General features: G+C 45.5%; 1 protein-coding gene across 1 annotated transcript in view; it reads left to right on the plus strand.

Moving 5' to 3' along the window:
* The first annotated feature begins 3,405 nt into the window (after positions 1–3,405).
* Positions 3,406–22,278, plus strand: part of LOC143956838 (uncharacterized) — a 164,353-nt gene continuing 145,480 nt past the window's right edge. The window contains exons 1-2 of the mRNA XM_077467011.1: positions 3,406–4,141; positions 6,917–7,210. Coding sequence (XP_077323137.1) covers positions 3,406–4,141; positions 6,917–7,210 — 1,030 coding nt within the window. The remainder of the gene's footprint in view (positions 4,142–6,916; positions 7,211–22,278) is intronic.

The raw sequence follows: 22,278 nt of genomic DNA on the forward strand, positions 1-22,278 counted from the left end.
CATCTGTACAATGTATAGAGCCTGCTGCAGCAAAACTGACATAGATAAAGAAAAACATTAAAACTGATTTTCTTGGCTGCAAACCATTGCTGGAAATACAAAAATTTTTACAAAAATGGTGTGGGGCTCCCCCCATCCATTCCAGGCCCTTTGGGTCTGGTATGAACTTTAAGGGGAACCCCAAGCAACAATGTAAAAAAAAGGCAGAAAAAATAAAAAGGCAAAAAAGCAAAAAAAAAAATCCCTACCAAACCCTTATCTGAGCATCCAGCCTGGCAGACAAGGAAGGGGAGGGGGCGAGCGAGTGCCCCTCCTCCTGAACCATACCAAGCCACATGCCCTTAACATGGGGGGGTGCTTTGGGGCAGGTAGGGCTTGCTCTGCTCCTCCCACCCCAAAGTTCCTTGTTCCCATGTTGATGGGGACAAGGGCCTCTTCCCAACAACCCTGGCCCGTGGGCAGGGGGGCCTGTGGGATGGGGGCTTATCGGAATCTGGAAGCCCCCTTTAAGTCCCCCCCCCCCCCCCGATTACAAGAAAAAATGCTCCACCCGCGACGAAGGTTAACCACCGAATGCCTGCTCCACCGTTTGACAGTTCTTAAGTTGGTAAGGGGCAGGGCCACCTGGTGATGTCATCTGGTGGCACTGTTCCTTGTGACGTCACCAACCGAACATCCCACCGAGCACCCCGAAAATTTGGGTGTTCACCAAAAGAGACAGGCGATGTTCGGCCCCAACTTTCGCTTGGCTTGAACTGTTCGCCCAACTCTATTCAAGAGGGACTTTGGGAATAATTTGAATGAGAACAATTTAGAACATCAAAACTCTTCCTGAAGATTATGGAACTATGAATAAAATGGGGAAGCCCTTCTTCATTATTAGGAAATCACACGATTCATATTTGCCGGCTCAACAAGATTACAGTAAAAGCAGATGTTATGCAAATCTTTACTTTTTTCCGGATGCAATCTTTGAATTCTTCTCAGTTTTATATTTTGTAATACCAGGAATTTGGAAATATTTATAACTATTCACCAGGCGAAGGAAATCCCTTACCTCTGGTAAATAGTTGTCCTAATATATTACTTTACTATACATACAGGAACCCCAAGTTATCCCTGATACAGGGATACAGGATTTATATAGCACCAACAGTTTGCACAGCACTCTACAATATGAAGGGAGAAAGTACAGTTACAAGGCAATTCAATTAAGGAAAATTAGGATGGCCCCGCTCATGGGAGCTTACAATCTAAAATGGGGGATGAGGGCAAGTGATACAAAAGATAATAACTGTGGGTAGATGAGGTTATGGAGAGTAAACATTCAGTTTTTAGGTGGAGGTGGGATAGCCTTCCTTGAAGAGATGATTGTTCAGGACTCACCTAAAGGTGAACAGAGTAAGAGATGGTTTAGGCTGGACAGATTGAGGAAGGGAGTTCTGGACAGACTGGGCAAGGGAGTTTCAGAGGATGGGAGAGACTTTAGACAAATTGGGGTTGGGAATTTCAGAGGAAGGAAAAGGCTCTGGAGTGTTCAGGGATCACCGAAAGGTGGACAGAGTAGGAGATAGCCAAACAGACTGGGGTAGGGCATTCCAGAGAATGGGAAAGGCTCTGGACAGATTGGGGTAAGGAGTTACAAAAGATAGGCGAGACTCTGGACAGATTGCGGTAGGGAATTTAAGAGGAGGAGAGAGGGCTTTGAAAAGACTCTGGACAGATTAAGGTAGGGAGTTTTAAAGATGGGAAGGTCTCTGGACAAACTGGAGTAGGAAGTTCCTAAAGATGGAAGAGGCTCTACACAGAATATGGTAGGGAGTTCCAGAGGATTGGAAAGACTCTTGACAGATTGGGGTAGTGAGTTTGGGAGGAGCTCTGGACATACAGGAGTAGGGAGTTACAGAAAAATGGGAATGACTCTGGACAGATTTTGGTAGGGAGTTTCAGAGAATGGGAGAGAGTCTGGACATATTGAGGTAAAACATTTCAGAGGAAGATGATATGTAGTGTTTAGGGATCACCTAAAAGTGGACAGAGTAGGGGATAGCCAAATAGATTGGTATAGAATGTACCAGAGAATGGGAAAGGCTCTAAACAGATTGGAGTAGGGATTTCCAGAAGATAGGAGAGACTCTTGACAGATTGATGTAGGGAGTTCTAGAGATAGAAAGGCCATGGACAAACTGGAGAAGGAAGTTCCTAAACATGGACCTCTGGACAGATTGAGGTAGGGAGTTCCAAAAAAATAGGAAATGCTGTTGATAGATTGCGGTAGGGTTTTCTAGCGATGGGAAGGCCTCTAGACAAACTAGAGTAGGAAGTTCGTAAAGTTGGGAGAGGCTCTGGACAGACTAGGGGAAGGGAGTTCCAAAGAATGAGAAAGGCTCTAGACAAATTCAGGAAGGGTATTCCAGAGGATTGGAGAGGCTCTTGACAGATTGGGGTAGTAAGCTCTAGAGAATGGGAAGGACTATGGACAAACTGGAGTAGGGAGTTCCAGAACTGGAGTAGGGAGTTCCAGAAAATGGGAATGACTCTGGACAGATTTCAGTAGTGAGTTTCAGAGTATGGGAGAGGATCTGGAGTGTTCACAGATCAGCTATAGGTGTTAAGAGTAGGAGATAGCCAAACAGATTGAGGTAGGAAGTACCAGAGAATAGGAAAGGCTCTGGACAGATTGGGGTAGGGATTTCTAGAGATGGGAAGGGCTCTGGACAAACTGGATAATGAAATCCCTAAAGATGGAAGAGGCTCTGGACAGACTGTAGTAGGGAGCTCAAGATGATGGAAAAGGCTCTGGAAAGACTGGCGTGAGGAGTTCCAGAAGATGGAAGATACTCTGGACAGATTGGGGTAGGGCATTTCAGAGGAAGGAAGAGATTTGGGAAGTGAGCATGGGAGGTGGTGATGAGGGCACTAGAGAGTAGGGATGAGCTTCGAGTTTGAGTCGAAACTCATGTTCTACTCGAACATTGCCTGTTCGCCTGTTCAGCGAACAGTGAACAATTTGGGCTGTTCGCAGCAAATTCGAAAAGCCGGAACACCCTATACAAGTCTATGGGAGAAATCTAAAGTGCTAATTTTAAAGGGTAATATGCAGGTTACTGTCCTAAAAAGTGTTTGGGGACCCGGGTCCTGCCCCAGGGGACATGGATCAATGCAAAAAAAAGTTTTAAAGGGGGCGTGGCCTAGCTGAGCTCAATGGCGGACGTGTAATAGGTGAGCTCCGGCACCTCGGGACGAACACTACCGCCGATTTGAGGTACATCAGCTGCTACATAGGCACGTATCATGGGAACGGCTTCTCGGACATCTTCAGCTTCACGTTCCCGCTCCCCGAGGGGAAACGCGACCGGACAAGAGCATAATATCCCGGAGATGTTCCGATCACAGAGGGGAAACATGGCGCCGTCGCGCCATGATTCCTCACAGGCCTCAAACACGCGCTCTCGCTCCCGCACTGATATCGTGCTCTCAGAGACTTCCCCAGACGTGACACCGGCTAATGCCAGTCCTCCAGACGGCCCACGCTCGGAAACCTCTTCTGCAGCTATTAATATGAACGACCTTCGCACGATTGCCTCGGACATCAAGGATACATTATCGGCGGCCATTGCTGAACTACGCCTTGATCTTAAAATGCTATCGGACCGCATGCATACTGTGGAAAAGGTGACAGAATCACACGAATTGGACATTCGTCGCTCCACTAGGAAAATCGATAGCCATACCCTACAACTCAGGGATATGCAAAGGCACATGGAGGATTTGGACAACAGGGGGAGGCGCCATAACCTCCGAGTCAGAGGCCTCCCTGAAGTCGTTGAAGGTGACCGTTTAGCTCCCGCGATCTCAGCCATCTTTAACTCCGTGCTGGATAGGCCTTCACACACTGCCATTAGCATGGATCGGATCCACCGAGCGCTCAGACCCAAAGGCAGGGACACTGATCCCCCACGAGATGTAGTATGCTGCTTAACCGACTACCGACTTAAGGAAGACATATTGAAGGCTGCTAGACTTAAACAGCAAATCTCATATGAATCCGCCCATATACAGATATTCCAAGATCTTTCTGGTATCACCTTACAACACCGCAGAGACTTGAAGCCACTTTTGGATGTGTTGAAATCTAGAGGTATCTTATACAAATGGAAATTTCCGTTCTGTCTTACCGCCTCTCATCTCGGACGCACGGCTCATCTTAAGGTACCAGAAGACCTGCCCAACTTTTGTGCTATACTGGACTTGCCTCCGATCGCAATCCCAAATTGGTATGCTAACTTTCGTCCGCTGATACCCAAACCTCTGCTTCCTCCTGATGACCTGATGGACACTCAAGCTACCCCGTATCGGAGGAGAAGATCTACATCTCGATCCAGGGGGACCCGCCACTCTGGTATCATTACCAGAGATTACAGCCCAATATCCTCTCCACGCTCGCGTAGAGCACAACGGGACTACTGACATCTCAGATGTATACATCCTTAACTTCATGCAGTACCTGGAATTTGACGGCTGTCGTTTCTACTGCTACCTTCGTTCTTTTGGACATATAATCTACTACTTGTTCGTTCGTCCTGGTTGTTTGAAAATCTTGCCTATATTGCCTCCTCTAACGGGAAACCTGGCACTGTGATGGATGCCGGCGGATTGCATAGGCGAACAGCTTTAGATACCCGCCCTACTTGTCCTCTGTGACGCTTTCGCATCTGAAAAGGTTCCTCCATGTTACGACAACTGGAACATATGGCGGATTTAAAAGGTTATACTTTATACTTTCCACTAGATATGTAATACTTCCACAACTTATCTACGCGGATCCTCGTTCGGATTGTTGCTTCGGCCATACGAAAATAAGTTTGTCGTTCGTACCGTACTGAAGGATCTTTTGGTACGATTATATTCTGTTCAGCTACAGTTTTCTGACTTGCTCACTAAGTTTACTCTCCTGCTAGGTTTCTTCTCCTGGCGGGCTAAATATATACGGGCTGCAGTAATATATGTGACGCTTACCTGGTAGGTTATATCAACCGTAGTAACATGTGGCTCGCTATTTACACTTTTCTGCAGCTCAATATCTCTTGAGGTTCGTTTACTATAGCCATGTTTAGGCGCAGGTACGAACGTGTGATCACCAAGAAACCTTTATACATCTCAGGAAGAAAGCGTGCCAATACCCTGCCTACTCTGTTTATGCATTGTATCTACAGCCTGCAGGTTTCCATTTACTCAGTTTGTTAACATTGGCTAATAATACTTATTGCTTTTTGATTTTATTCCACTCTTTAGGTATTCCCATGAGCCTAATTCTAATTTAGTATCCCCCATATTTGTTATGCTTTAATTTTTGTTTCCCTATGACTCAAAATGTCTTCTAGGCCTTAACTGCTCTGGTATCACCTAATTCTCTTTCTTGATTGTACGCCCCTATCGACAAGCTGTAGCATTGCATGTTGCACAGACCTTAGCTGTAAACCTCCATAATTAGATGTTATGCTTATCCTCCTCTATTGAGCTAGCTCAGATCAACTTCCACTCTTCCAGCAGTCCACCTGTCCATTACCCAATATGCAGATTGTAACTTAACTGTTTACCTTTCCGATTACTTGTATTATCTATTATATCTTTGCTATCTCCATGGATACGCCAATGTGCTAGCCGCTGTTTACTTATCAACTCTCCATGTTACCCATTATATCTCATGAACATTGTGCCCGTCTCCTTAGTCCCGAGGGCCGTACCACCGTTTCTCTGTATATTACATATTATATACTGTATACTACCTACCTGCTCATTCGCAATTTTTTCTGCCAGTCCTCCGTTGGGCTTTGTCCTGGTCAACCCCGCTGTGGGGTGGATAAGGGGTCACACATCTCTCCGGTGTGGGGTCCCCTGATCCTCCTTACACCGTCTCCTATATTTTACCACCTGAAACAGTGGTATTTTGATTTCCCCCCCCCCTTTTTTTTTTCTTTGTCTCTCCCCCCCATATCTTTCCTTTCCACAACCCCAATCCCACCCGATACCCTTGCAATATGGGGGTCCCAGATCCCCCCACAACTGCACCTAGGGATCTATCACAGATTGCCTCCCCTACTATCTGTTATTCCTTAAACATTAAAGGTTTAAATACCCCCGAAAAAAAGATCCCAATTGTTATATACATTGCACAAAGCCAAAGCACATATTGCCCTTATCCAAGAGACACATTTTCGTACTGACGCAATCCCCAAACTCCAAAACGCCAATTACCCCCTAGTATATCACGCAACCAATGATGACGCTAAATCGAAAGGGGTGTCTATACTCATTTCAAAATCCTGTCCTTTAATCGTGTCTGACGTGCTCTGTGATAAAAAAGGACGCTATCTCTTCCTCAAAGGCAGCATCTACAACAGACAGGTGACTATAGCCAACATTTATGCCCCAAACTCTCACCAAGTACCCTTTTTCAGAGAAACTCTCTCCCTGCTTACGACATTTCAGACAGGACTCCTTATTGTAGGTGGAGATTTTAATGTTCCCCTAAATCCCTCCCTTGACACCTCTAATGGCTCCTCTTGTATTACTTTCCGGGCATTAAGAGATATCAAATCACAACTCCAATTACTATCCCTGCATGATACCTGGCGCACACTTCACCCGACGGTTAAAGACTTCACTTTCTACTCGCCTCCGCATGACAAATATTCCCGGATAGACCATTTTTTTCTTTCACAAGCAGACATTGCCAGTTTAGAAAAGGCCACGATTGAACCGTTACTCCTCTCTGACCACAACCCAATAACAATCTCCCTTTTATTGTCACAAAGTCCTCCTCGATCCACCATATGGAGACTTGACGATTCTCTATTGCTGGACACAGCCAATATTGCCTCACTTAAAGATTGCCTCTCTAACTATTTTACAGAAAATGCGACAGACGATGTGCCCCGTGCAGCAATTTGGGCGGCGCATAAATGTGTTGTCCGCGGCTTGCTTATATCTATGACTGCACAGAGACGTAAACTAAAGAAAGCACATATAGATGAACTATACAAACGCATTCACTTGTTGGAAAGGGCTCACAAGCGCACACTGGCTGAATCACATCTGGCTGAGCTTACGGCGGTTAGAGCTGAGCTACTAGAAGAACTGCAAAAAACCTTGAAGCGCAAATTTGCTCTTACCCACAAATTGTTCTACGAATCGGGCAATAAAGCTGGTAAATTGTTAGCCAGAGCCCTTCAGAAGCGGAAAGCATCCTATACTATCCATAAGATTGTTACCCCAACTGGAGACTCAATTGTTGACTCTGACGCTATTGCACAAAATTTTGTGACTTACTTTCATTCACTATATAATCTACCGCACCAACCACATACAGATACGACACGCTCTAGAACAGACCCTATATCTGATTTTCTTTCTAAATACGCGCCTCCCTCTCTAGACCCCATTAGTACAACAACATTAGATGCCCCCCTTTCCTTGCTCGAAGCCACCCTTGCCCTCAAACAACTGAAAGCGGGCAAAAGCCCAGGCCCAGATGGCCTGTCTGCAGCTTATTATAAGTCCTTGTCTGAGGTATTGATTCCCCGCTTTCTTGCATCGTTTAATGACCTCTCAACATCCACTAGACCACTTACAGATTTACTCGAAGCACACATCACACTGATCCCCAAACCAGGTAAAGACGCAACACTGATCCCCAACTATCGCCCGATTTCCTTGCTTAATGTGGACATTAAATTGTATGCTAAGATTTTAGCTAATAGGATTTCCCCCCTACTTTCTGATATCATTTCAACTGACCAAGTGGGCTTTATCCCTGGTAGAGAAGCCAGAGATAACACAACAAAAGCTCTGAACATACACCATTGGCTGACTACCACAAAAAAAAAAGGCTTTTTTCTTTCGTTGGATGCGGAGAAGGCATTCGACAGAGTGGCGTGGGACTACATGCATCTTGTGCTCCAGCATCTTGGCCTCCCTCCACGACTTCTGTCCATGATTGAGGTCCTCTACTCTACTCCCACGGCTAAAATAAGAGTTAATGGTCGTCTGTCGAATGCCTTCTCCGTCGCCAATGGTACCCGTCAGGGGTGCCCACTATCCCCACTCATTTATGTACTGACCCTTGAACCCCTTCTTCGAATGCTGAGAGACAATCCTGATGTACGAGGGATAGACATAAAGGGTAAATCGTATAAAATTGCTGCGTACGCAGACGATATACTGCTTTTTCTTACAGACCCGATAATCTCGATTCCAAACTTGTTGAGGAACCTGCAATCCTTCCAAGCCCTCTCTAATTTAAAAATAAACTTCGAAAAATCGAAAGCGTTGAATATCACTTTATCGGATTCTGAATTGGCCCATTGCAAGCGTAACTTCCCCTTCAGTTGGGAGCGTCAGGCCTTAACATATCTAGGTATAAACATCCCCTCTGATTTATCCAAATTATATGATCTGAATTTTGGCCCGACGCTACTTAAAATTCAAGAAGACCTTGTTACCTGGCACAAAGGCCCATTTTCATGGTTTGGAAGGATTGCAATCCTCAAAATGAATATCCTTCCTAGGCTACTATACCTCCTACAAACAATCCCTATACTTCTTCCCAAACTTTTTTTCCGTGCATATAAACATATGTGCAGACAATTTATCTGGGGATACCGTGCCCCGAGGCTAAGCTGGGCTAAACGAATTCTCCCCAAACATGATGGTGGCCTGGGTATACCAGATATACACAACTATTATCACGCTTGTCTGCTCACTAGAATTGTAGATTGGCATGTTCATCACCACAATAAAGCTTGGATTCACCTAGAACAAGACATGATTCCACTTCCTCTGACCAATCTCCCATGGATAGCTAAATCAGCACTCCCCATGCCGATCCGGACTCACCCCTTTATAGGCCCAACTATACAGGCTCTACACCGTACAAGTGCCACTCTCTGCGTTGACGGACTACTAGGGCCTATGACTCCTTTATCCTCTAACCCGGATTTTCCCCCCGGTATCTCAGAACATAGACCTCCTCACCGGACAGGGACTTACAGAACGTACCAGTTCATTGAAAGCGGGGAGATCCTCTCATTTCCCCATATGGTTTCTAAATTTCCAGAACTTCATTTACCATTTTTTAAATATCTCCAAATCAGGCACTTCCTTACTTCACAACCACTGACACTCTGGAATAGGGAGCTTACCCCCTTTGAAACTTTATGCAACAGCTCCGAACCCCAACAGCACCTGATTTCTACCATCACTGCTTTACTTCACTCGGACACCAAAGCTCAGGATACTGTTAAACTGCAATGGGATAATGACCTGTTAACTCCCTTGACCACTGAAGATTGGCTGCGAACGTATGAACATACACATAAGGGTACTTTAAACGTATCGGCACAAGAGAACCGATATAAGATATACTCTAGATGGTATCGCACTCCAGAAAAAATACATAGATTATTTCCAGACATCCCCCCGACTTGTTGGAGATGTAACTCTGATATTGGTTCCTTTTTACATATTTGGTGGGACTGCCCAGTACTTCAACCGTTCTGGAGAGCAGTCCATGACAATGTAGTGAAAATCACGACTTACACTCCGAACTACTCACCAGCCCAATATCTCCTTCATCACACGCAGATCCCGCAGAGCAGCTATAAGAAGTCTCTTGCCTTACACATGATAAATGCCGCCACGATGTGCATCCCCAGACATTGGAAAACCGCCAAGATTCCTACCTTGACTGATTGGTTTAGACAACTTAATCATACTGAAGAAATGGAAAGACTTATACATCAAGCTCATGACACACACTCCCGATTCACTCACACCTGGGCATGTTGGATACATTTCAAGCTCTCCCCTACTTATACCGATACTCACCTACCACCCTCTTCATCGTCCTATATAAACATTGGGATGCTTACATGATCTTGGTATTTTTTGCTCTAGTCAACAATCCTTTACTTTTCCTCCCCATTCATTCCTCCTCACCCCCCCCCTCTACGTTCTATATTAGGTTAGGCTCTAACTTTTGTTGTCCTTTAAATCCTTCTTTCAAAACAAAAATGGTTTGTTCAGTTACATTGTTTTCCATCAAGTCTCCACACAAACTCCTCGGTTGTTCCACCGGGTGTGTTAGGCCGCGTACACACGCGGGGACTGTTCGCCCAACTTTGTCCGTCAAACAGTTTCGGCAAACAGTCCGCTCAAAATTAGCATGGACGGACATGGCCACACACGACGTACGAACAGTTTGCTGAAACCGTGCGCGATGACGTGAACGGCACGTACGACGGGACGAAAAATACGACGTCCTATACACTGCATTATAACTTTCGGCGTGTAAATCCTTTCTGAGCATGCGCGGAACTTAGTTTGTCGAACAAGCCTACACACGAGGGAACTGTTCGCTGAAACAAGGTTTCAGCGGACAGTTTTTCGGAATTTCCGAAAAACCTTGTTCAGCGGACTGTTCGCTGAAACTGTCCACTGAAAGCCCACACACGAGCGGACTGTCCGCTGAAACACTGTTCAGCGGACAAAGTTGGGCGAACAGTCCCCGCGTGTGTACGCGGCCTAACTCTCATCCACAGTTAGCTCCCATATGGGGTGGATGCCGTTACCAGAGACTTGATACACGTTTATAGGTTTGCATTTTATCCTTTCTGGCCTGTAATGGGTTTTCGTAGCTACTGATGATTGGGGTACTCATATCCATCACTCTTACGCCCACTACTCTTATGTCCCAGTCTTCCAAGCAACATGATAGACAGTAGTGGACCCCATGTAATTCATTACCCCGCTTATATTGCTCAATTATTTGTTCTTTCCCCTTTTATAAACAATAATTGTTCCAGGTATGCTCCATCACCGAATCTTTACGCTTAGGTATTACATTGACTATGCATTTGAATTGTTTGTCTCTGAGATGATACCTTGCTGTTTATCTTTTTACTTATGTATGCTCTGTTTGTTATATTTCAAAACCACAATAAACTATTTTGAAAAAAAAAAAAAAAAAGTTTTAAAAACGGCCGTTTTTTCAGGAGCAGTGATTTTAATAATGATTAAAGTGAAACAATAAAAGTGTAATATTCCTTTAAATTTCGTAGCTGGGGGGTATCTATAGTATGCCTGTGAAGGGGCGCATGTTTCTGGTGCTTAGAACTGTCCCTGCACAAAGTGTCATTTGTGCAGGAAAAAAAGTCTTTTAAAATCACTTGCGGCTATTGTCGGGTCCCGTAATACAGAGAACACTCAATCAGTGTTCTCTGCATTAGCCGACAATTCATTCATTCATTGATAAAAAAAAAAAAAAAAAATTTAAAAAAAAGCGTGGGGGTTCCCCTAAATTCAATTACCAGGCCCTTCAGGTCTGACATGGATATTAAGGGGAACCCCGTGTCAAATAAAAAAAAAATTGATGTGGGGGTCCCCCTAAATATCCATAACCAGACCCTTCAGGTCTGATATGGATATTAAGGGGAACCCTGCATCAAATTTAAAAAAAATTGGACGTGGGGTCCCCCTAAAAATCCATATCAGACCCTTTATCCGAGCACGCAACCTGGCAGGCCACAGGAAAAGAGGGGGGACAAGAGAGCGGCCCCCCCTCCCTCCTGAACCGTACCAGGCCACATACCCTCAACATTGGGAGGATGCTTTGGGGGTCTGTGACCCCTCAAAGCACCTTGTCCCCATGTTGATGAGGACAAGGGCCTCATCCTCACAACCCTGGCCGTTGGTTGTGAGGGTCTGCGGGTGGGGGGCTTATCAGAATCTGGAAGCCCCCTTTAACAAGGGGACCCCCAGATCCCGGCCCCCCCCTGTTTGAAATGGTAAGGGGGTACAAAAGTACCCCTACCATTTCACAAAGAAAGTGTCAAAATGGTTAAATAAGACAAACATACTTTTGAAAAATTCCTTTATTAAAAAATAAAAAAATAAAAAAAAGATTCCAGCGGTGCTAATCCACTCTTGCTATCCAGCGACGGGTCTCCGGGGTCCAGCGATGGATGATCATATCCAGCGATGGGGGATCTCTCAGTCCAGCGCTGCCCATACATCCTTCTTCTGTCTCCACTCCGGAGACACTGCAGAGATCCCAGCGCTGACATTTCTTATATTAGGAGGGCGGGGCCACCCGTCACCTGACCCCGCCCCTCTGACGCTGGAGAGGGAAGCCAGGGGTTCCCCAGTGACGTGTGGGTGACCCCGCCCCCTCTGATGTAACGGAAGCCTGTGTTACATCAGAGGGGGCGGGGTCACCCACACGTCACTGGGGAACCCCTGGCTTCCCTCTCCAGCGTCAGAGGGGCGGGGTCAGGTGACGGGTGGCCCCGCCCTCCTAATATAAGAAACGTCAGCGCTGGGATCTCTGCAGTGTCTCCGGAGTCCGGGTCCCCAAACACTTTTTAGGACAGTAACCTGCATATTACCCTTTAAAATGAGCACTTTAGATTGTGAACGTTCGAGTCCCATAGACTTTAATAGGGTTCTAAAGTTCACACGAAGTTTAGGTCTGTTCGCAGGTTCTGGTGCGAACCGAACAGGGGGGTGTTCGGCTCATCCCTACTAGAGAGCAGGAAATCTTATGCCCCGTACACACGACCAGACTTTTCAACATCAAAAGTCTGACGGAATGATTCCGGCAGACTATTCGAACGTGTGTGGGCTGCAGCGGACTTTTGATTTGCAAAAGTCTGACAGACTTTAGAAATGGAACATGTTTCAAATTTTTCCGACAGAACTCTGCCGGACCCAGAAATCCGCTCGTGTGTGGGTGCTAGTCTGACGGACTAAAACCGACGCTAGGGCAGCTATTGGCTACTGGCTATGAACTTCCTTATTCTAGTCCAGTCATACGTCATCACGTTCGAATCCGTCAGACTTTGGTGTGATTGTGTGTGGCCAAGTCCGTTCATTCGGAAAGTCCGTCAGAACTCTGTCAGAACTCCGTAAGAACTCCGTCGAAAGTCTGTCAGACTTAGTCCCTCGAAAAGTCTGGTCGTGTGTACGGGGCATTAGTAGAAGTAGAGAGGACAGTTTAAGTTATTTTTTTGGGGGGATGAGGTTGATGATGTGCCTCAGGGAAGAATTGTGGAAGGCTCTGTACGTTGTTCTTTAGTATTTTAAATGCTATGGCTAGCATGGGCTATTGGTAATCTTACTACCCTTTGTGGGGACCATTGCAGGAGGTTGTGCCTCGTTACTCTCGGCACTCCTAGAGATCTTTTATCTTGATAATGTATGTTGGGATCATCTGATGACATCTGGAAGACAATTCAGCTCCTCCAATGGAACCCAATCACCACAATTTACCAGAACTCAACTGCAGAGATAACTTCCCTAGATCCCAAATAAAACAGACATTCTCAAATGATACTTACAGTCTATGTTATTCACTCTCAGTAAGCTGGGGGCACTTGTGCGGGCAATATGTGTCTGTGACGGGAGTTACTTTGGGCGGGGGGCCTGTGTAACCCAGAATCCCATAAAGAGAGGCTGAGAAACCCTTGCTCCAGCTCCCCATGCGCCTCCTTTGTCTAAGTCACCCTGTGTCTCTATTAGGGGCACAGGGTGACCAAGAACCCCAGTCTGATCCGTACTAATCGGATTATATATATAAATAAAATACACACACACACACATATACATGTACATATATATATTGTATATTGTGTCATACTGTTGGGGACTGTGTTGGATTGTTTGGGGTGTGGCTGTATTCCATTGTTCTATTGTGTCTGTCTGCCTTGGGTATTATGGGATGTGTATGTAGATTAGCTGTCAGAGGGGATGGGGAAATGCCTCCAACAGCTCTCCCTGCTGATTGGACAGTCTACCCCGCCCTGAATGTAAAGGGGAGGGGTTTTCTGATTTTTACCTCTGTGTACTGGTTTTCAATAAACCGTTTCATGTTTAGCAACCAAAACGAGTACTGCCTAGTTATTGGTTGTCAATGGTTTGGAATATCTGATATTTATATTCAGACTGGGAGGAAGCGGTATATGACGAAAGAACTCAAGTGGAGTGTGGGACTTTTTTGTTATGTGACCATTGACATACACACACACCGTGTGGCTCAGCTCCACCCCCCCACCCCCCCGTTCCCTCCTAACAGGATTTGATTGACAGGAGCAGGAACCAATGGCTCTCACTGCTGCCTCTATGTCCAGTGAGGAGTGAGAGAGAAAGAGGAGAGTAGCGTTGTACAGTGTTGGATTGAGATCGGGTTCAGGTAAGTATTTGGGGGGGGACTGATCACAAAACCTTCTGCCTTTACAATCACTTAAAGCGGAGTTCCACACAAAAGTGGAACTTCTGCTTATTTGTTTCCTCTCCCCCTCCGATGCCACAATTGCCACCTTTGAGGGGGGGGGGACAGGATACCTGTCCTTGAAAGGTATCCTGTACCCATTTCTGGAAGTCCGGCCACAGCCTGTGACATCACCGCAGGGTTCCTTCCTCCTCTTCCCTCCTCCTCCTCTCCCTGTCGCTGGGCCAGTAGGAGAGAGGAGGGGGACCTCGCGCATGCGCAGTAGGGTTCCCGGCGTGAAGCTCTAAGACTACACTACCGCATATCCTTACCCACAATGGCGGTGGCAGCACTTGACTGCTGATGGAAACATCAGCTGCAACATTGTGGGACTCCAGGACAGGTAAGTGTCCTATTGTTAAAAGCCAGCAGCTGCCGTGTATATATATATATATAGCTGCTGGCTTTTAATTTTTTGGGGGGCAGAACACCGCTTTAAGTGAAAGGAGTTGTAACGCATGGAATGTACAGCACAGTGTGCAGAATTGAGTGGTATGCATTACAGATTGTAGAGCACAGTGTGCAGAGTGGAGCCGTGTGGAGTATGGATTGTACAGCACAGTGTGCAGAGTGGAGCTGTGTGTAGTATAGATTATACAGCACAGTGTGCAGAGTGGAGCTGTGTGTAGTATGGATTGTACAGCACAGTGTGCAGAGTGGAGCCGTGTGTAGTATGGATTGTACAGCACAGTGTGCAGAGTGGAGCTGTGTGTAGTATGGATTGTACAGCACAGTGTGCAGAGTGGAGCTGTGTGTAGTATAGATTGTATAGCACAGTGTGCAGAGTGGAGCCGTGTGGAGTATGGATTGTCCAGCACAGTGTGCAGAGTGGAGATGTGTGTAGTATAGATTGTACAGCACAGTGTGCAGAGTGGAGATGTGTGTAGTATAGATTGTACAGCACAGTGTGCAGAGTGGAGCTGTGTGTAGTATAGATTGTACAGCACAGTGTGCAGAGTGGAGCTGTGTGTAGTATAGATTGTATTACAGCACAGTGTTATCATATTTCTCGGGTTTCCAGTCTCATTTCCTTCCCTATTTCCTCCGGCGGCACTTTCTTCTTCTTCTTCTTCTTCTTCTTCTCTGACTATAAGGCCTCGTGCCCACCGATGTTTTTACAGCTGCTTTAGGAGTGTTTTTCACAACTTAAAAACGCCTCTCCATGTTTTCCTCTCCATGTTTTCCTTTCCATCTTATCCTCTCCATGTTTTCCTCTCCATGTTCCCCTTTCCATGTTATCCTCTCCATGTTTTCCTCTCCATGTTTTCCTCTCCATGTTCCCCTTTCCATGTTATCCTCTCCATGTTATCCTCTCCATGTTATCCTCTCCATGTTTTCCTCTGCATGTTTTCCTCTCCATGTTATCCTCTCCATGTTTTCCTCTCCATGTTACCCTCTCCATGTTTTCCTCTCCATGTTATCCTCTCCATGTTTTCCTCTCCATGTTTTCCTCTCCATGTTTTCTTCTCCATGTTATCCTCTCCATGTTTTCCTCTGCATGTTATCCTCTGCATGTTATCCTCTCCATGTTTTCCTCTCCATGTTATCCTCTCCAAGTTTTCCTCTGCATGTTATCCTCTCCATGTTTTCCTCTCCATGTTATCCTCTTCATGTTTTCCTCTGCATGTTATCCTCTCCATGTTTTCCTCTCCATGTTATCCTCTTCATGTTTTCCTCTCCATGTTATCCTCTCCATGTTTTCCTCTCCATGTTATCCTCTCCATGTTTTCCTCTCCATGTTATCCTCTCCATGTTTTCCTCTCCATGTTATCCTCTCCATGTTTTCCTCTCCATGTTATCCTCTCCATGTTATCCTCTCCATGTTATCCTATGACCTCATGCCCACCAAGGCGTTTAGGAGCTGTAAGTGGCAGAGGCGTTTTTAAGCTCCAAAAAAAAAAAAAAAACACAGGACCAGCGCGTTCTCAGGCTCCAGCGCTAGAGCTGGAAAAACGCCAGACGCCGGTAAAAGGTGTTAAACACGATCTAACGATGGTTATTGCTGTATATACAGCGTTAAGCCTCCTCTGGCATTTCTCTCTCTCTATTCACAATCAATGGTTCCCTATGAGAGCCCATTGATTTGAATAGAAGTCACATCAAGAGGATCCAACTTGCGGTGCTGAGAATCTTGAAGGGGAACTCCAGCAAATTTTTGAGAACCATTGATTTTCAATAGAGACAGAGAAACAATTGCGTTTTTGACGCCACTTTTTTCCTGGCGTTGATATTAGCTTTACAGCTCGTTTTTTAAAATGCCCGCGGGCATGAGGCCTTATGAGGGGGACAGGATATGTCGGTTTTATCATTGGCACAACAGTCACCATTAGGTGTTCTCTGTTACTATGGACTGTCCTGTCTGATCAATGTTTATAAACAATGTTACTTTGTATCTCTTTATCTCTTGTCTGATCAATGTTTATAAACAATGTTACTTTGCATCTCTCCTGCCTGATCAATGTTTATAAACAATGTTACTTTGTATCTCTCTTTTGTCCGATCAATGTTTATAAACAATGTTACTTTGTATTTCTTGTCTCATCAATGTTTATAAACAATGTTACTTTGTATCTCTCTATCTCCTGTCTGATCAATGGTTATAAACAATGTTGCTTTGTATCTCTCTATCTCTTGTCTGATCAATGTTTATAAACAATGTTACTTTGGTGTTGGCAAACACAGAGTCAGAAAGCTTTTATTTTCAGCAGAAACTGCTAGATCTGTTCTATGTACACAGCAACCGGAGCCGAGAATTTCCAGAAAGTTGGTGGGAGCACATGGCAGAAAGAAAAACATGCTACACATGTCCCGTGTGCTATCATTACTTTTTTTTTTCTTGGGTAACACATCCAGTGTCCTAAACTAGTTAACTCACAATAACCTTTTTTTTCACTTCCTGGCTGATTGAGGTACTGTTGATGTAACCAGAGCCACACAGATGCATTCTGGGAAGTTCCTGTCACATGTTCCAGGAAGCTGATTTCCAGAATTCCAGGACATAAGGAGAAATGGGTTCATCTGCCCTTAGTAAAAATGGCCGCCCCAAAATAAATGGGAAAGAAAAGAATAGGTATGCAAATAATACAAAGCCTGCAATTGTCTAAAGGTGCCTTTGTTGTCATTTTCATGATAAGGATGAAGATCCTCTCTTTTAAGTGTTAAATTAAAATAACTTTTTTCTTTGAAATTTATTTAATTTTTTTCTATTTTTGTTAATTTTTTTTTGTTTTTGTGTTTTTTTTTTGTATTTTTAAAAAGATTTTATTTTATTTGTAAATCACTTTGCCTTTTTTACTACTAGAAATGTTATCAGTAATCTACTGTCACTGCTGACAGGGTTTCCATCTTCCCCCGATCTTCCTTCTGGGTTGGTGGACTCTGGCCGTGTGAGTGGCTGGAGCTTCAATGATGTCACTCCCATGCATGAGCCCCCCTGGTTCCGGCACGGTGCTCTGAAGGACCGGAACAGTATTCTGTTTCTTCAGAGTGCATGTACCGCTGATGTCACCAGCTGCATCTAAAGTAATTATGCCCTAAATGGTGCATATTTAGGAGAGCATAGCTCTGTCCTTCTCCCATCTCTCCTCTGCAATGTTTTGACCATCTGAAGTTGGAGTGACTTTGGGCAGAGATCTTGTGGAATCCAGCTTTCCTTAGAGGGGTCAGGGAACTCCTTGTCCAGCTCCCCCAGTTCCTCCTATGTGTAAGTAACCCTGTGTCTATTAGGGGCACAGGGTGACCGAAAACCCCAGTCGGGTCTGCACGAGTCAACCACACCGCACTCAGCATTTCCTTTTACCCCTGTTATCCTGGATTCTATATGTGTGGTTTGTGTTGAAAGAAGGAAGGGGCTCTCTCACTTGGGACTGTTGCATACTTGTACTACATCGCTTGAGGTGTGGCTGCATCCCATTTTTCTATTGTTTGTGTTTGCCTTGGGAGCAACTTATTATGGGATGTATATGTCTATGTGAATTAGCTATGAGAGGGGAGGGGGGGGGATTTTTTTCAGCAGGTCTACTATTGGAAAGTTGAATACACCTGTATCATGCGACTGGTGGAGGTAAAGTTTACCCCACCCTGTCCCATTTATGCAAATAAGGAGGGATTGTCCCCTGAGTGTATATCTCTGTATCTGTGTTCAAATAAACAATTCTTATTCTAGTTCACTCCAAAACTGGTACTGCCTAATTCTTGGGGTAACTTAGCCTGATCCACTGATCTCATGTTCCAGAGCTTAGGAAGCAACATACTAACGGAAGCACTCAAGCAGAGCGTGGGAGTCCATCACAGGTGGCTCTGTGTCAAAAACCATGAATCAGACTGAGACAGAAGTGCAGTAAAAATCACACTAGCTTGATAATAGTAAAAGGTAAACAGAGGAAACATAGTCAAAACATAGCCAGAGTTTGGTAACTGAATAGTCAGACAAGCCAGGATGTCAGGGATCAGCATACTTCAGGACAAGCCAGGAAATCAGGAAACTGGAGAAACAGCGTAGTTGTCAGAAACCATGAAACAGACAGAGACAGAAGTACAATCAAATCACACTTGTTTATTAATAAAAATAAAAAGGTAAATAGGAAAAAGCGTAGTCAAGCATAGCCAGAGTCCAGTAGCCAGATCGGGTAGTCAGCCAGTCCAAAGTTCATAAACCAGATCGGGTAATCAGCCAGTTCAGACGTCATGGATACAAGGAGAGCAACTGCAAGAAGGATAAGAAGCCAGGAGGGATGTCAGCAAGCCAGTCTTGAAACAAACAGCAGGAGATGGTTCCTTGTGATGTTCCAATGTGATGTGACCAATGTGAAGGCAAAGAAAAGAGTGAGCTGGAAGGCTTTAAATAGGCGGGTCAGACGAGCATCATCGGAAACAGCTGGTAACTGTGGAAAGAGAAAAGAGCAGGCAATTAGCCAACAGCTGAGCGGCCAGCCCAGAGGAGGAAGGGCTAAGCCAGCCCTGACAGTAGTGGAACAGTAAGCAGGATCAGGAACCAGAAGGGACGTCAGCCACGCAAGTCTTTCACAGATACACAAGAGAGAGTCTCTGATATGTTGAACAGGCGAAGGCAGAGAGGATCTGGACTGAACTGCTTAAAGACTAACGAGCAGGATATCATCACCAGGTGAGCCACTGTGGAAAGATTAGAGCTGGCAATTAACCTACAGCTGAGCGGCCTGCTCTGAGAATGAAGGGCTGAGCCCAGCCCTGACGCTCTGCTTGAGATGTGTTGATGTTGCTCCTTTTGGTCAGCCAATGGCGGTGGTGGGCTGAAGTCTGGCTGTGCTGGATTTTATAAAATGGAATAGAAGGTATATTAAGTAGATTACTTTCCTTTATCACATTATGAATTGCAGGCAGCTTATGAAATCTGGAATTTACAAGCCATTGCATAGCTGAACTATATGGGTCTTCAATAGACAATTCATGAGCTGGCCCTTCAGATATGGATAAAATGGAAGAGTTGGGCAACATTCCAGCCAACAGGACCTCTGCTATCAGGCTGTGCTGAGCTGAGGTTGGTCACAGTTCTGGATGGGGCTCCCTAAATGATATTTATCTGTAGCTGTAATGTGTTTCACGTAGGGTTATCAGTTCCTTCATTGCTCTGGCATGTGGATTTATGAAATGGGGATCCTGAGTAGTGATGGCCGAACGGTTCGCCCGGCGGTCGTTTCGCGGCGAATTTCCGACTTTCGCCGTCCGCGGGTTCGAACGCCTTTTTCCGTCGTTCGCCCCGGCGGACTTACGTGTTTAATGTATACAAGAACTTTAACCTTTCGTGACACGTTTATCATGTGTTACAGGACAACCAATTGAGACATGACAGCTCATGGACACTTGGACATTCCCCCTAACCTATAAATACACCCGATCCGGTGGCCATTTTACATTCTTTCTTCTGTCACTGTAGGGAAAGGATCCTGTGTGGAGTAGGGACAGAGAAAACGCTAGCTATTTGGTACACAAAAGTTCTTTTCAGGACTGGTATAGGTGTTAGGTCAGCAGCCTGAGTTTCTTTTGTCAGTTTAGATAAAGGGACAGAGCGCTGTATGCTGCTATTTTAGGGACAGCTCAGCCAGATTAGTCTTTCTTCATCATCATCATCATCATCATCATTAGCTGTTACTATCAGGTCCACAAAAGAGCTGTTCCAGCTAATCGTTCCAGCCTACTCTTTTTTGCCAATTTGTATAGGGACAGGCAGGAAGCAGTGTGTCAGGCAGTGAGGATAATTTTAAAGACTTGCTGTTACTATTAGTTCCACAAAGGTTCTTTTCAGGACTGGTATCAGTGGTACGGTAATAGGCTTGTACACGTATAATATTCTTTCTTCCAAATATAGAAAGAATATTATACTTGACTGCTGCCCTTCTGCTGCAGTCTGCTAATCATTCACAACTCACTTGTTCCACAAAGCTCTTTATCAGGACTGGTAACTTGGTCTGTCTAGGGTGCTACGGTACATAGGCTTGGGTGCGGTACAGTCTGCTGTTCTGTAAGGACCGCTATCGGTCCACAATACATAGGGTTGCCGTGCACTACTGCTGACCGCTGCCCTATACTGCAGCAGTCCTTCATTGGTATAGGGACTGACGTACAGTCTGCTAATCACTAACACACAACCTGCTTGGTCCACAAAAGTTCTTATAAGGACTGGTAACTTGGTATAGGGTGCTACGGTACATAGGCCTGAGTGCGTTACAGTCTGCTGTTCTGTAAGGACCGCTATCGGTCCACAATACATAGGGTTGCCGTGCACTACTGCTGACCGCTGCCCTATACTGCAGCAGTCCTTCAGCGGTATAGGGACTGACGCACAGTCTGCTAAACACTAACACACAACCTGCTTGGTCCACAAAAGTTTTTATAAGGACTGGTAACTTGGTATAGGGTGCTACGGTACATAGGCCTGAGTGCAGTACAGTCTGCTGTTCTGTAAGGACCGCTATCGGTCCACAATACATAGGGTTGCCGTGCACTACTGCTGACCGCTGCCCTATACTGCAGCAGTCCTTCATTGGTATAGGGACTGACGTACAGTCTGCTAATCACTAACACACAACCTGCTTGGTCCACAAAAGTTCTTATAAGGACTGGTAACTTGGTATAGGGTGCTACGGTACATAGGCCTGAGTGCGTTACAGTCTGCTGTTCTGTAAGGACCGCTATCGGTCCACAATACATAGGGTTGACGTGCACCACTGCTGACCGCTGCCCTATACTGCAGCAGTCCTTCAGCGGTATAGGGACTGACGTACAGTCTGCTAAACACTAATACACAACCTGCTTGGTCCACAAAAGTTCTTATAAGGACTGGTAACTTGGTATAGGGTGCTACGGTACATAGGCTTGAGTGCGGTACAGTCTGCTGTTCTGTAAGGACCGCTATCGGTCCACAATAGATAGGGTTGACGTGCACCACTGCTGACCGCTGCCCTATACTGCAGCAGTCCTTCAGCGGTATAGGGACTGACGCACAGTCTGCTAAACACTAACACACAACCTGCTTGGTCCACAAAAGTTTTTATAAGGACTGGTAACTTGGTATAGGGTGCTACGGTACATAGGCCTGAGTGCGTTACAGTCTGCTGTTCTGTAAGGACCGCTATCGGTCCACAATACATAGGGTTGCCGTGCACTACTGCTGACCGCTGCCCTATACTGCAGCAGTCCTTCATTGGTATAGGGACTGACGTACAGTCTGCTAATCACTAACACACAACCTGCTTGGTCCACAAAAGTTCTTATAAGGACTGGTAACTTGGTATAGGGTGCTACGGTACATAGGCCTGAGTGCGTTACAGTCTGCTGTTCTGTAAGGACCGCTATCGGTCCACAATACATAGGGTTGACGTGCACCACTGCTGACCGCTGCCCTATACTGCAGCAGTCCTTCAGCGGTATAGGGACTGACGTACAGTCTGCTAAACACTAATACACAACCTGCT

Source organism: Lithobates pipiens, unplaced genomic scaffold (assembly GCF_037356315.1).
Source record: "Lithobates pipiens isolate NorthernLeopardFrog02 unplaced genomic scaffold, aLitPip1_a1.2 Scaffold_44, whole genome shotgun sequence".
NCBI classification, from domain to species: Eukaryota; Metazoa; Chordata; class Amphibia; order Anura; family Ranidae; genus Lithobates; species Lithobates pipiens.